Here is a 14,391-nt window from a genome sequence, read left to right as displayed (position 1 = left end):
GGACATGGGGAGACACAAGGGGGGACACGGGGGGACACGAGGGGGACATGGGGGGGACATGGGGAGACACAAGGGGGGACATGGGGGGACATGGGGGGGACACGAGGGGGACACGGGGGGGACACGGGGGGGACATGGGGAGACACAAGGGGGACACGGGGGGGACACGGGGGGGACACGGGGGGACACGGGGAGACACAAGGGGGGACACGGGGGGGACACGGGGGGACACGGGGGGGACATGGGGGGGACACGGGGGGGACACGGGGGGGACACGGGGGGGACATGGGGAGACACAAGGGGGACACGGGGGGACACGGGGGGGACACGAGGGGGACATGGGGAGACACAAGGGGGGACACGGGGGGACACGGGGGGGACACGGGGGGGACATGGGGAGACACAAGGGGGGACACGGGGGGACACGGGGGGGACACGAGGGGGACACGGGGGGGACATGGGGAGACACAAGGGGGGACATGGGGGGGACATGGGGGGGACATGGGGAGACACAAGGGGGGACACGGGGGGGACACGGGGGGGACACGGGGGGGACATGGGGAGACACAAGGGGGGACATGGGGGGGACATGGGGGGGACATGGGAAGACACAAGGGGGGACACGGGGGGACATGGGGGGGACACGGGGGGACATGGGGGGAACACGGGGAGACACAAGGGGGGACACGTGGGGACATAGGGGGGGACACGGGGGGGACATGGGGGGGACATGGGGAGACACAAGGGGGGACACGGGGGGACACGGGGGGGACACAGGGGGGACACGGGGGGGACACGGGGGGGACATGGGGGGGACACGGGGGGGACACGGGGGGGACATGGGGGGGACATGGTCACAGCACCCTCCCACTCCCCCCAGCTATTGCAGGGGGTGGGGAAATGGGGCCCGGTCTGGCCAATCAGCACGAGGTTTTCCCCACCGGCTGGCCAATCAGTGGGTGAGGGAACCCCTTGGCTAGCTGGCCAATCAGGAGAGGCCTGTGCTGTCCCGCTAGCCAGTCAGCACAGGGATGTCCTGCTGGCTGACCAATCAGCTGCTCCTTGCCCTGCCAGCCAATCAACAGCAGACCTCCACCCCACCAGCCAATCAGCAACAAGCCCTCCTCCTGCTGGCCAATCAGCGATGGCCCATCCCACCCTGGCCAATCAGCAGTGCCCCACCCAACCCATCAACCAATCATGAGGGCCCCGCCCCACCCGCCAGCCAATCATGAGGGCCCCGCCCCACCCACCAGCCAATCATGAGGGCCCCACCCAACCCACCAACCAATCATGAGGGCCCCACCCAACCTGCCAGCCAATCATGAGGGCCCCGCCCCACCCGCCAGCCAATCAGCACGCACCGGTGACCTGCTGGACCTTCTTTTCGGGGGCCTCGTCCCCCGGTTCCTCCCTGGGACCCCCAACCCTGCGGGGGGGGGGTGGGGGTGTCACTGGGGGGACACGGGGTGGGGACCTGACCCCCCCCGTGTCCCCACCCCCGTGTACCCTCCAGGTCCCCACAATGTCCCCCCATGTCCCCCATTTCCCCCCCATGTCCCCCCGATGTCCCCATGTCCACCCATCCCCGTGTCCCCCCATGTCCCCCATGTCCCCTGTCCATGTCCCCCCCATGTCCCCAATGTCCCCTCCACGTCACCCTGTCCCCGTGTCCCCCCCATGTCCCCCCCATGTCCCCCCATGTCCCCGTGTCCCCCCATCCCCGTGTCCCCCCATGTCCCCCCATGTCCCCTGTCCATGTCCCCCCCATGTCCCCAATGTCCCCTCCACGTCACCCTGTCCCCGTGTCCCCCCCCATGTCCCCCCCATGTCCCCCCGATGTCCCCGTGTCCCCCATCCCCGTGTCCCCTCGTGTCCCCCCATGTCCCCTGTCCATGTCCCCCCCATGTCCCCCCCATGTCCCCGTGTCCCCCCATCCCCGTGTCCCCCCGTGTCCCCCCATGTCCCCTGTCCATGTCCCCCCCATGTCCCCAATGTCCCCTCCACGTCACCCTGTCCCCGTGTCCCCCCCCATGCCCCCCATGTCCCTGTGTCCCCCCATCCCTGTGTCCCCCGTGTCCCCCCTGTCCCCCCGTGCCCCCCCATGTCCCCCCCCTGTCCTCCCTGCCCCCCATCCCCCTTCCACGTCCCTGTGTCTCCCCATTCCCGGTCCTCCCATGGCCCCCCCCGTGTCCCCCCCCCCCCGTGTCCCCCCCCCCGTGTCCCCCTACCTCTGCACGCGGGAGGGGGGGGCGAAGACGCCGTGTTTGGGGGGGCAGGAGAAGTACCGCACCCCGAAAACGGAGCCGTCGTGTTTCCCCCCGGCCGAGTCCAGCTCCACCCCGAACCAGTACCCTGGGGGGGGGACACGGGGGGGGGACACGGGGGGGGGGACACGGGGGGGGGGCATGTGAGATGGGGGGGACACGGAGGGAGGAGCCGGGGGGGTTATGAGGGTCCCGAGGGAGGGAGGTCCCACGGGGGGGTCCCTGGGGGGGGGGGGGGTGTGGATGTCCCACGGTGGGGGGGGCCCAAGGGGGGGGTCTCAGGGGTGGGAGGTCCCACGGGGGGTCCCAAGGGGGGAGGTCCCATGGGGGTCCTGGGGGGTCCCACGGGTGGTCCCACAAGGGGGTCCCTGGGGGGGAGGTCCCATGGGGGTCCTGGAGGGGTCCCACGGGGGGTCCCACAAGGGGGTCTGGGGGGGGGAGGTCCCATGGGGGTCCTGGGGGGGTCCCACGGGTGGTACCCCAGGGGGGTCTGGGGGGGGGAGGTCCCATGGGGGTCCTGGGGGGGTCCCACGGGGGTTCCCACAAGGGGGTCCGGGGGGGTAGGTCCCATGGGGGTCCTGGGGGGGTCCCACGGGTGGTCCCACAGGGGGGTCCGGGGGGGGGAGGTCCCATGGGGGTCCTGGGGGGGTCCCACGGGTGGTCCCACAAGGGGGTCCCTGGGGGGGAGGTCCCATGGGGGTCCTGGGGGGGTCCCACGGGGGGTCCCGGGGGGTCCCAAGGCAACGAAGTCCCACGGAGGGTCCCAGCGGGGTCCTGGGTGGGGGTCCCGGGTGGGAGTCCTGGGTGGGGAAGGTCTCACGGGAAGTCTTAGGGGGGTCCCGGGTGGGGGTCCCGGGGGGGATGATGTCGCATGGGGGGGTCCCACGGGGGGTCCCAGGGGGGTCCTGGGTGGGGGTCCCGGGTGGGGGTCCTGGGTGGGGAAGGTCTCACGGGAAGTCTTAGGGGGGTCCCGGGTGGGGGTCCCGGGGGGGATGATGTCGCATGGGGGGGGATGTCGCATGGGGGGGTCCCACGGGGGGTCCCAGGGGGGTCCTGGGTGGGGGTCCCATGGCGGGGGGGAGGTCCCACGGGGGATGCCGGGGGGGCTCCACGGGGGGGATGTTGCACGGGGGGTCCCACGGGGGGTCCCAAGGGGGGGTCCCATGGGGGGGGAGGTCCCACGGGGGGTGCCGGGGGGCTCCACGGGGGGGATGTCGGACGGGGGGTCCCACGGGGGGTCCCAAGGGGGGGTCCCATGGGGGGGGAGGTCCCACGGGGGATGCCGGGGGGGCTCCACGGGGGGGATGTCGGACGGGGGGTCCCACGGGGGGTCCCAAGGGGGGGGAGGTCCCACGGGGGGGTGCCGGGGGGTCCCACGGGGGTCTCACCCGGGGCGAAGTCGGTGCGCCCGTAGAACCGGGCCCGTCCCGGGCGCTGTCCGGCCACCAGCACCGCGTCCCCCGGGGCCACGCGGCGCCCCTCCCGGTCCAGCCACGCCCCCCCCCCGCTTCCGGGGGGCTGAGGGGGGCGGAGTCAGCCCGGCCACGCCCCTCGCATAGCCACGCCTCTCCCCGACACCGCTCCCAGCCCCGCCCGGTCCAGCCACGCCCCTCTTTCCAGGGGCTGCCAAGGGGTGGGGTCATGCAGACCACGCCCCCTCTCTGACCCCGCCCCATTCCCCCCTCCCATCACAGCCACGCCCCTTGCCTGACCCCACCTCCAGAGCCCGTCAGAGTCAGGTGGGACACGCCCCCTCCCAGGCCCCGCCCTGTCCAGCCCCGCCCAGCATGGCACAGCCCCGCCCCTCCACCCCACCCCTATCCCACCCTGTCAGGCCCCGCCCCCCCAGCTACGACCCCGCCCACCCCAGGGTGATGGCACAGGGGGTGGGGCTAGAGCAGAACACTCCCCTCCACCCTGACCCCGCCCCTTTTATGTGTGTGGGCGGGCTTTCACAGTGTCCCCTCCCCCACCCCCAGCCAGCCAGCCAATCCCGAGGCTCCCCGCTCTCCTCCAATGAGCATGCGGGGGGGCGGAGCCAAGGGGAAGGGCAGAGTAAAGGGGATGAGCAGAGGAGCAACCTGGGGGGGGGGGCAAGAGTTTGGGGGGGGGGACCCACGAATTTGGGGGGTCCCAGGAATTTGGGGGGTCCCAGGAGTTTGGGGGGGTCCCAGGAGTTTGGGGGGGGACCCACGAATTTGGGGGGGTCCCAGGAGTTTGGGGAGGTCCCAGGAGTTTGGGGGGGACCCAGGAGTTTGGGGGGTCCCAGAAGTTTGGGGAGTCCCAGAAGTTTGGGGGGACACCCAGGAGTTTGGGGGGACACCCAGGAGTTTGGGGGGAACCAGGAGCTTGGGGGGGTCCCAAGAGTTTGGAGGGGGACCCACGAATTTGTGGGGGTCCCAGGAGTTTGGGGGGGACCCACGAATTTGGGGGGGGTCCCAGGAATTTGGGGACGTCCCAGGGGTTTGGAGGGACCCAGGAGTTTGGGGGGGGACCCACGAATTTTGGGGGGGTCCCAGGAGTTTGGGGGAAAACCAGGAGTTTGGGGGGGGTCCCAGGAATTTGGGGGGACCCAGGGGTTTGGGGGGACCCAGGGGTTTGGGGGGGTCCCAGGGGTTTGGGGGCCCCCGGCGCCCGGCCGTACCTCTCTTGTCCTTGTGGGCCTTGTGGGGGGCTCGGGCCGGGGGTCCCGGGGGGCTGCGGGGGGGGGTCGGCGCCGGGGGCTGCTCCTCCGCCTTGGAGATCTTCGAGACGGAGGCGAAGACGCCTGCAGGGAGGTGGTGTCAGACCAGTATGGACCAGTAAGGATGAGTACGGACCAGTATGGATGAGTACGGACCAGTATGGACCAGTACAGACCAGTATGGATGAGTATGGACCAGTATGGACCAGTATGGACCAGTATGGATGAGTACGGACCAGTATGGACCAGTACGGAACAGTATGGATCAGTATGGACCAGTATGGACCAGTACGGATGAGTACGGACCAGTGTGGACCAGTATGGACGAGTATGGACCAGTATGGACGAATATGGACCAGTAAGGACAAGTATGGACCAGTATGGATGAGTACGGACCAGTATGGACCAGTGTGGACAAGTACGGACCAGTATGGACCAGTAAGGATGAGTATGGACCAGCATGGATGAGTATGGACCAGTGTGGACCAGCATGGACCAGTATGGATGAGTATGGACCAGTATGGACGAATACGGACCAGTATGGACCAGTACGGATGAGTACAGACCAGTTCGGACCAGTACATACCAGTATGGACCAGTATACATAAGTATGGACCACTATGGACCAATATGGATGAGTAGAGACCAGTACAGACCAATAAACACCAGTATGGACCAGTACAGACCAGTACGGACCCATACAGGCTGTCACCAACCAGTATACCAGCACCAACCACCCAGATGGACTGCAATGACCTCGCATTGCACCAGTATGGCCCAGTACAACCCAGTAGAGCCCACTACAGGGACCAACTGACACCCCCCCCCAAAGGCTCCCAGGCAGCCAAGCCCCCCACCCCCCCCCCACCCCGGGGGGGGATCCCCCCACCCTGGGGGTGCCTAGAGGGACCCAGGCACCCAGGGGTGCCCCCAAGGGACCCAGGCACCCAGTCCCCCCCCCCCCCAGGGGTCCCGGGGGGTCCCTACCCTGTTTGGGGGGGCAGATGAAGTAGCGGACCCCCCCCACGCTGCCGTCGTTCTTGCCCTCGGGCTCGTCCAGCTCCACCCCCGCCCACTGCCCGCTGGCGAAGGCCGTGGTGCCGCAGAAGCGCAGGGTCCCCACCTGGGGGGGGACGGGACAGGGCACCCCAAAATCCACCCCTGCACCCCAAAACCCACCCCAAACCCCACCCCTGCACCCCAAAACCCACCCCTGCACCCCAAAACCCTCCCCCTGCACCCCAAAACCCCAACCCTGCACCCCAAAATGCACCCCTGCACCCCAAAAGCCACCCCTGCACCCCAAAATCCACACCTGCACCCCAAAACCTACCCCTGCACCCCAAAATCCACGCCTGCACCCCAAAACCCACCCCGCACCCCAAAATCCTCCCCCTGCACCCCAAAATCCTCTCCTGCAACCCAAAACCCACCCCGCACCCCAAAATCCTCCCCCGCACCCCAAAATCCTCCCCCTGCAACCCAAAACCCACCCCTGCACCCCAAAACCCCAACCCTGCACCCCAAAACCCACCCCTGCATCCCAAAACCCACCCCTGCACCCCAAAATCCACACCTGCACCCCAAAATCCTCCCCCTGCACCCCAAAATCCTCTCCTGCAACCCAAAACCCACCCCGCACCCCAAAATCCTCCCCCTGCACCCCAAAATCCTCTCCTGCAACCCAAAACCCACCCCGCACCCCAAAATCCTCCCCCGCACCCCAAAATCCTCCCCCTGCAACCCAAAACACATCCCTGCACCCCAAAACCCACCCCTGTACCCCAAAACCCCAACCCTGCACCCCCAAAACCCAACCCTGCACCCCAAAATCCACGCCTGCATCCCAAAACCTACCCCTGCACCCCAAAATCCACGCCTGCACCCCAAAACCCACCCCTCACCCCTAAATCTTCCCCCTGCACCCCAAAATCCTCTCCTGCAACCCAAAACCCACCCTTGCACCTCAAAATCCTCCCCCGCACCCCTGAAACCCACCTGTGCACCCCAAAATCCTCACCCTGCACCCCAAACCCACCCCTGCACCCCAAAATCCTTCCCCTGCACCCCAAAATCCCCATCACCCCCCCCATGATACCACACAGGTGGCTCGGTGCTGCTGCACCCCTGGGAACCCCTCAGCCCCCCCAAACCCCTCTGTGCACCCCCAAAATCCACCCCCCACCCCGTGCCTGCGTCCCCACCCGTGGCTGCACGGGTGCTGCCTGCACCCCACTTGGCTGCTGCTGGGCCCATGTGAGCCCCCAGCCCCCCAAAACCCCTCTGTGCACCTCAAAACCCCATAATTCACCCCAAAAACCTCTGTGCACCCCAAAACCCCATAATTCACCCCCAGTCCCGCCACGCCGTGCCCGCATCCCCACACCCGCAGCCCCGCGGTTGCACGGCTGCCGCCTGCACCCCACTTGGCTGCTGCTGTACTCCTGCGCCCCTTGGACTCCCAGCCCCCATCTGCACCCCAAAACTCCTCTATGGACCCCAAAACCCCATAATTCACCCCAAAAACCTCTGTGCACCCCAAAACCCCATAATTCACCCCCAGTCCCGCCACGCCGTGCCCGCATCCCCACACCCGCAGCCCCGCGGTTGCACGGCTGCCGCCTGCACCCCACTTGGCTGCTGCTGTACTCCTGCGCCCCTTGGACTCCCAGCCCCCATCTGCACCCCAAAACTCCTCTATGGACCCCAAAACCCCATAATTCACCCAAAACCCCATAATTCACCCCCAGTTCCCCTCAGGCCCTGCCCGCATCCCCACGCCCGCAGCCCCGCGGTTGCACGGGTGCTCCTGCACCCCACTTGGCTGCTGCTGTGCTCCTGCACCCCTGCGACTCCCAGCCCCCATCTGCACCCCAAAACTCCTCTATGGACCCCAAAACCCCATAATTCACCCCAAAACCCCATAATTCACCCCCAGTCCCCCCACGCCGTGTCTGCATCCCCATGCCCGCAGCCCGCGGTTGCACAGCTGCTGCCTGCACCCCACTTGCATGCTGTACTCCTGCGCCCCTTGGACTCCCAGCACCCATCTGCACCCCAAAACCCCTTAACTCACCCCAAACCCCACTTTTCACACCCATTTCCCCCCACGTCGTGCCCGCATCCCCATGCAGCGCAGCACCATGGTTGCACGGGTGCTCCCTGCACCCCACTTGCATGCTGCTGGGCCCCTGCACCCCTGTGACTCCCAGCACCCATCCGCACCCCAACCCCCCCTAATTCACCCCAAACCCCACTTTTCACCCCCAGTTCCCCCCAGGCCCTGCCCGCATCCCCACACCCGCAGCCCGCGGTTGCACGGGTGCTCCTGCACCCCACTTGGCTGCTCCTGTGCCCCCGCACCCCTGCGACTCCCACCCATCCGCACCCCAACCCCCCCTAATTCACCCCAAACCCCACTTTTCACCCCCATTTCCCCCCAGGCCCTGCCCGCATCCCCACACCCGCAGCCCCGCGGTTGCATGGGTGCTCCTGCACCCCACTTGCATGCTCCTGTGCCCCTGCACCCCTGCGACTCCCAGCACCCATCCGCACCCCAACCCCCCCTAATTCACCCCAAACCCCGCTTTTCACCCCCATTTCCCCCCAGGCCCTGCCCGCATCCCCACGCCCGCAGCCCCGCGGTTGCACGGCTGCCGCCTGCACCCCACTTGGCTGCTGCTGTGCTCCTGCACCCCTGCGACTCCCAGCACCCATCCGCACCCCAAAACCCCATAATTCACCCCAAACCCCACTTTTCACCCCCAGTTCCCCCAGGCCCTGCCCGCATCCCCACGCCCGCAGCCCCGCGGTTGCACGGCTGCCGCCTGCACCCCACTTGGCTGCTCCTGTGCCCCTGCACCCCTGCGACTCCCAGCACCCATCCGCACCCCAAAACCCCATAATTCACCCCAAACCCCACTTTTCACCCCCATTTCCCCCCAGGCCCTGCCCGCATCCCCACACCCGCAGCCCCGCGGTTGCACGGGTGCTCCTGCACCCCACTTGCATGCTCCTATGCCCCTGCACCCCTGCGACTCCCAGCCCCCATCTGCACCCCAAAACCCCTCTATGGACCCCAAAACCCCATAATTCACCCCAAAACCCCATAATTCACCCCCAGTCCCACCACGCCGTGTCTGCATCCCCATGCCCGCAGCCCGCGGTTGCACGGCTGCTGTCTGCACCCCACTTGGCTGCTGTACTCCTGCGCCCCTTGGACTCCCAGCACCCATCTGCACCCCAAAACCCCTTAACTCACCCCAAACCCCACTTTTCACCCCCATTTCCCCCAGGCCCTGCCCGCATCCCCATGCAGCGCAGCACCATGGTTGCACAGCTGCCGCCTGCACCCCACTTGCATGCTCCTATGCCCCTGCACCCCTGCGACTCCCAGCACCCATCCGCACCCCAAAACCCCCTAATTCACCCCAAACCCCACTTTTCACCCCCATTTCCCCCCAGGCCCTGCCCGCATCCCCACACCCGCAGCCCCGCGGTTGCATGGGTGCTCCTGCACCCCACTTGCATGCTCCTGTGCCCCCGCACCCCTGCGACTCCCAGCCCCCATCCGCACCCCAACCCCCCCTAATTCACCCCAAACCCCACTTTTCACCCCCAGTTCCCCCCAGGCCCTGCCCGCATCCCCACGCCCGCAGCCCCGCGGTTGCACGGGTGCTCCTGCACCCCACTTGGCTGCTGCTGTGCTCCTGCACCCCTGCGACTCCCAGCCCCCATCTGCACCCCAAAACTCCTCTATGGACCCCAAAACCCCATAATTCACCCCAAAACCCCATAATTCACCCCCAGTTCCCCCACGCCGTGTCTGCATCCCCATGCCCGCAGCCCGCGGTTGCACGGCTGCTGCCTGCACCCACTTGCATGCTGTACTCCTGCGCCCCTTGGACTCCCAGCACCCATCTGCACCCCAAAACCCCTTAACTCACCCCAAAACCCCACTTTTCACACCCATTTCCCCCCACGTCGTGCCCGCATCCCCATGCAGCGCAGCACCATGGTTGCACGGGTGCTCCCTGCACCCCACTTGCATGCTGCTGGGCCCCTGCACCCCTGTGACTCCCAGCACCCATCCGCACCCCAACCCCCCCTAATTCACCCCAAACCCCACTTTTCACCCCCAGTTCCCCCCAGGCCCTGCCCGCATCCCCACACCCGCAGCCCGCGGTTGCATGGGTGCTCCTGCACCCCACTTGCATGCTCCTGTGCCCCTGCACCCCTGCGACTCCCAGCACCCATCCGCACCCCAACCCCCCCTAATTCACCCCAAACCCCGCTTTTCACCCCCATTTCCCCCCAGGCCCTGCCCGCATCCCCTCACCCGCAGCCCCGCGGTTGCACGGCTGCCGCCTGCACCCCACTTGGCTGCTGCTGTGCTCCTGCACCCCTGCGACTCCCAGCACCCATCCGCACCCCAAAACCCCATAATTCACCCCAAACCCCACTTTTCACCCCCAGTTCCCCCCAGGCCCTGCCCGCATCCCCACACCCGCAGCCCCGCGGTTGCATGGGTGCTCCTGCACCCCACTTGCATGCTCCTGTGCCCCTGCACCCCTGCGACTCCCAGCACCCATCCGCACCCCAAAACCCCCTAATTCACCCCAAACCCCACTTTTCACCCCCATTTCCCCCCACGTCGTGCCCGCATCCCCATGCAGCGCAGCCCCGCGGTTGCATGGGTGCTCCTGCACCCCACTTGCATGCTCCTGTGCCCCTGCACCCCTGCGACTCCCAGCCCCCATCCGCACCCCAACCCCCCCTAATTCACCCCAAACCCCACTTTTCACCCCCAGTTCCCCCCAGGCCCTGCCCGCATCCCCACGCCCGCAGCCCGGCGGTTGCACGGCTGCCGCCTGCGCCCCGCCTGGCTGCTCTCGGGGTGCCGTCCCCCCACCTTCCCGCCGTCGAGGCGGACGCGGTCGCCCAGCTGCAGGCCGAGGCAGAGCAGCATGAGGTTGCCGGGCAGGTTGTCGTAGTTGGGGAGGGTGACGCGGGGGAGGCTGCAACTCAAGGGCACCGCATCCAGCAGCAGCCGCCGCAGCTCCCGCGCAGCCAGCGCCGCCTCCGCCTTGTCCAGCGCCATGTCCGTGGGGTCCGGCACCACCTCGGCCGCCACCTGCCCCTTGCTGTTCTGTGGGTTTTTTTTGGGGGGGGGGGGGGTTGGTTTGGGGGTACCCGGTGGGAGGCGGGGGGGGGAATGCGTGGGTGTCCTCGCAGTCTCCCCGAACACCCCAATAATGCGATGTCTATATCACCGCGGTAGCCGGATGCTCCTCTGTACCCCAATATCCCCCCGTACCCCAATACCCCTCTGTACCCCCGTACTCCTCTGTACCCCAATACCCCCTGTACCCCAATACCCCTCTGTACCCCCATACCCCTCTGTACCCCCATACCCCCCTGTACCCCAATATCCCTCTGTACCCCCATACCCCTCTGTACCCCCATACCCCTCCGTACCCCCGTACTCCCTCCGTACCCCTCTGTACCCCAATAACCCTCTGTACCCCAATAACCCCTCTGTACCCCCATACCTCTCTGTACCCCCATACCCCCTCCGTACCCCCGTACCTCTCTGTACCCCAAAACCCCTCTGTACCCCAATACCCCCCTGTACCCCCGTACCCCTCTGTACCCCAACATCCCTCCATACCCCCGTACCCCCCTGTACCCCAATATCCCTCCGTACCCCTGTACCCCTCCGTACCCCAATACCCCCCTGTACCCCCATACCCCCTCTGTACCCCCATACCCCTCTGTACCCCCATACCCCCTCTGTACCCCAATAGCTCTGACACCCCAATACTCCTCAGCACCCCCCAATCCCTCCCTGTACCCCCAAGACCCCTCAGCACCCCCCAATTCCCCAGCACCTCTGATACCCCCGTACCCCTCAGCACCCCCGTACCCAAAACACCCCCCTAAAAGCCCCCGATACCCCAATCCCTCCCAGTCCCCCCCAGTACCCCAATCCCTCCCAATCCCCCTTTCACCCCCAATCCCCCAACACCTCCCAGTGCCCCCCAGTACCCCGATCCCCCCAATATCCCAATCCCCCCCAATCCCCCCTTACACCCCCAATACCCCACCCCCTCCCATGCCCCCCAGTACCCCAATCCCTCCCAATCCCCCCAATATCCCAATCCCCCCCAATCCCCCCTCCCACCCCCAGTACCCCCGCTCCCAGTGCCCCCCACTACCCCAACCCCCCCACTACCCCAACCCCCCAATCCCCCCTCCCGCCCCCAGCACCCCCCCCCAGTGCCCCCCACTACCCCAATCCCCCCTCCCACCCCCAGCACCCCCCCTCCCAGTGCCCCCCACTACCCCAATCCCCCCTCCCACCCCCAGCACCCCCCCTCCCAGCGCCCCCAACCCCCCAATCCCCCCTCCCACCCCCAGCACCCCCCCCACTACCCCAATCCCCCCAATCCCCCAACCCCCCAATCCCCCCTCCCGCCCCCAGCACCCCCCCTCCCAGTGCCCCCCACTACCCCAATCCCCCCTCCCGCCCCCAGCACCCCCCCCCTCAGTGCCCCCAACCCCCCAATCCCCCCTCCCACCCTCAGCACCCCCCCTCCCAGTGCCCCCCACTACCCCAATCCCCCCTCCCACCCCCAGCACCTCCCCTCCCAGCGCCCCCAACCCCCCAATCCCCCCTCCCGCCCCCAGCCCCCCCCCAGCGCCCCCAACCCCCCAATCCCCCCTCCCACCCCCAGCACCCGCCCCTCCCAGCGCCCCCCACTACCCCAATCCCCCCAATCCCCCAACCCCCCAATCCCCCCTCCCGCCCCCAGCCCCCCCCCCAGCGCCCCCAACCCCCCAATCCCCCCTCCCACCCCCAGCACCCGCCCCTCCCAGCGCCCCCCACTACCCCAATCCCCCCAATACCCCAACCCCCCAATCCCCCCTCCCGCCCCCAGCACCCCCCCCTCCCAGTGCCCCCCACTACCCCAATCCCCCCACTACCCCAATCCCCCCTCCCACCCCCAGCACCCCCCCCAGCGCCCCCAACCCCCCAATCCCCCCTCCCGCCCCCAGCCCCCCCCCCAGCGACCCCAACCCCCCAATCCCCCCTCCCGCCCCCAGCCCCCCCCAGCGCCCCCAACCCCCCAATCCCCCCCCCCCGCGCCCCCCCCCCAGCGCCCCCAACCCCCCAATCCCCCCTCCCGCCCCCATCCCCCCTCCCAGCGCCCCCAACCCCCCAATCCCCCCTCCCGCCCCCAGCACCCCCCCCCAGTGCCCCCAACCCCCCAATCCCCCCTCCCACCCCCAGCACCCCCCCCACTACCCCAATCCCCCCAATCCCCCAACCCCCCAATCCCCCCTCCCGCCCCCATCCCCCCCCAGCGCCCCCCCCCCGCCCCCCCCCGCGCCGGGGGTACCCGCAGGGCGGGGTCGGCCCCGTGCTCCAGCAGGCAGCGCACGGCGCCCAGGCAGAGGTTGGAGGCGGCGATGTGCAGCGCCGTCCCGTGGCTGAAGTCGCTGCAGGTCGAGTGCAGCACTGGGGGGGGGGGAAACTGAGGCACGGCCCGGGGCGGGGGGGGGCACCCGGCACCACGGCACCTCGGTGGGCTCACCCCCCGCCCCGCGGACCCCAGGGTCCTTCCCCGGGGGACCCCAAAGTCTCGCTCCTGGTGACCCCAATGTCTTCACCCCAGGGGACCCCAATGTCCTTCCCCAGGGGACCCCAAAGTCTCACTCCTGGTGACCCCAATGTCTTCACCCCAGGGGACCCCAATGTCCTTCCCCAGGGGACCCCAAAGTCTTGCTCCTGGTGACCCCAATGTCTTCACCCCAGGGGATCCCAATGTCCTTCCCCAGGGGACCCCAGTGTCCTTCTCCAGGGGACCCCAATGTCCTTCCCCCCTGGAGACCCCAATGTCCTTCCCCGGGGACCCCAATGTCCCTTCCCCTGGGACCCCAATGTCCCTTCCCCGGGGACCCCAACGTCCTTTCCCCAGGGACCCCAACGTCCTTCCCCTGGGACCCCAATGTCCGTTCCCCGGGGACCCCAATGTCCTTCCCCTGGGACCCCAATGTCCGTTCCCCGGGGACCCCAATGTCCTTCCCCTGGGAGCCCAATGTCCGTTCCCCGGGGACCCCAACATCCTTCCCCGATGACCCCAACGTCCCTTCCCCTGGGACCCCAATGTCCCTTCCCCGGGGACCCCAACGTCCTTCCCCTGGGACCCCAATGTCCATTCCCCGGGGACCCCAATGTCCCTTCCCCTGGGACCCCAATGTCCTTTCCCCAGGGGACCCCAATGTCCTTTCCCCTGGGACCCCAATGTCCATTCCCCAGGGACCCCAATGTCCTTCCCCTGGGGACCCCAATGTCCCTTCCCCGGGGACCCCAATGTCCTTTCCCCGGGGACCCCAACGTCCTTCCCCTGGGACCCCAATGTCCGTTCCCCGGGGACC

At 68.2% G+C, this 14,391-nt stretch overlaps 1 protein-coding gene across 1 annotated transcript in view; it reads right to left on the bottom strand.

Annotated features, from left to right (window-relative positions):
• Positions 1-1,353: 1,353 nt before the first annotated feature.
• CLIP3 (CAP-Gly domain containing linker protein 3) overlaps positions 1,354-14,391 on the bottom strand; it is a 27,740-nt gene continuing 14,702 nt past the window's right edge. Inside the window, exons 6-12 of the mRNA XM_075134350.1 lie at positions 13,353-13,471; positions 10,862-11,098; positions 5,938-6,073; positions 4,907-5,034; positions 3,656-3,785; positions 2,232-2,355; positions 1,354-1,429 (exon numbers count right to left, since the gene is read on the bottom strand). Coding sequence (XP_074990451.1) covers positions 1,354-1,429; positions 2,232-2,355; positions 3,656-3,785; positions 4,907-5,034; positions 5,938-6,073; positions 10,862-11,098; positions 13,353-13,471 — 950 coding nt within the window. The remainder of the gene's footprint in view (positions 1,430-2,231; positions 2,356-3,655; positions 3,786-4,906; positions 5,035-5,937; positions 6,074-10,861; positions 11,099-13,352; positions 13,472-14,391) is intronic.

The sequence above is a fragment of the Calonectris borealis genome, chromosome 32 (genome assembly GCF_964195595.1).
Source record: "Calonectris borealis chromosome 32, bCalBor7.hap1.2, whole genome shotgun sequence".
Classification (NCBI taxonomy): Eukaryota; Metazoa; Chordata; class Aves; order Procellariiformes; family Procellariidae; genus Calonectris; species Calonectris borealis.
This window is presented reverse-complemented; position numbering and strand designations above follow the sequence as displayed.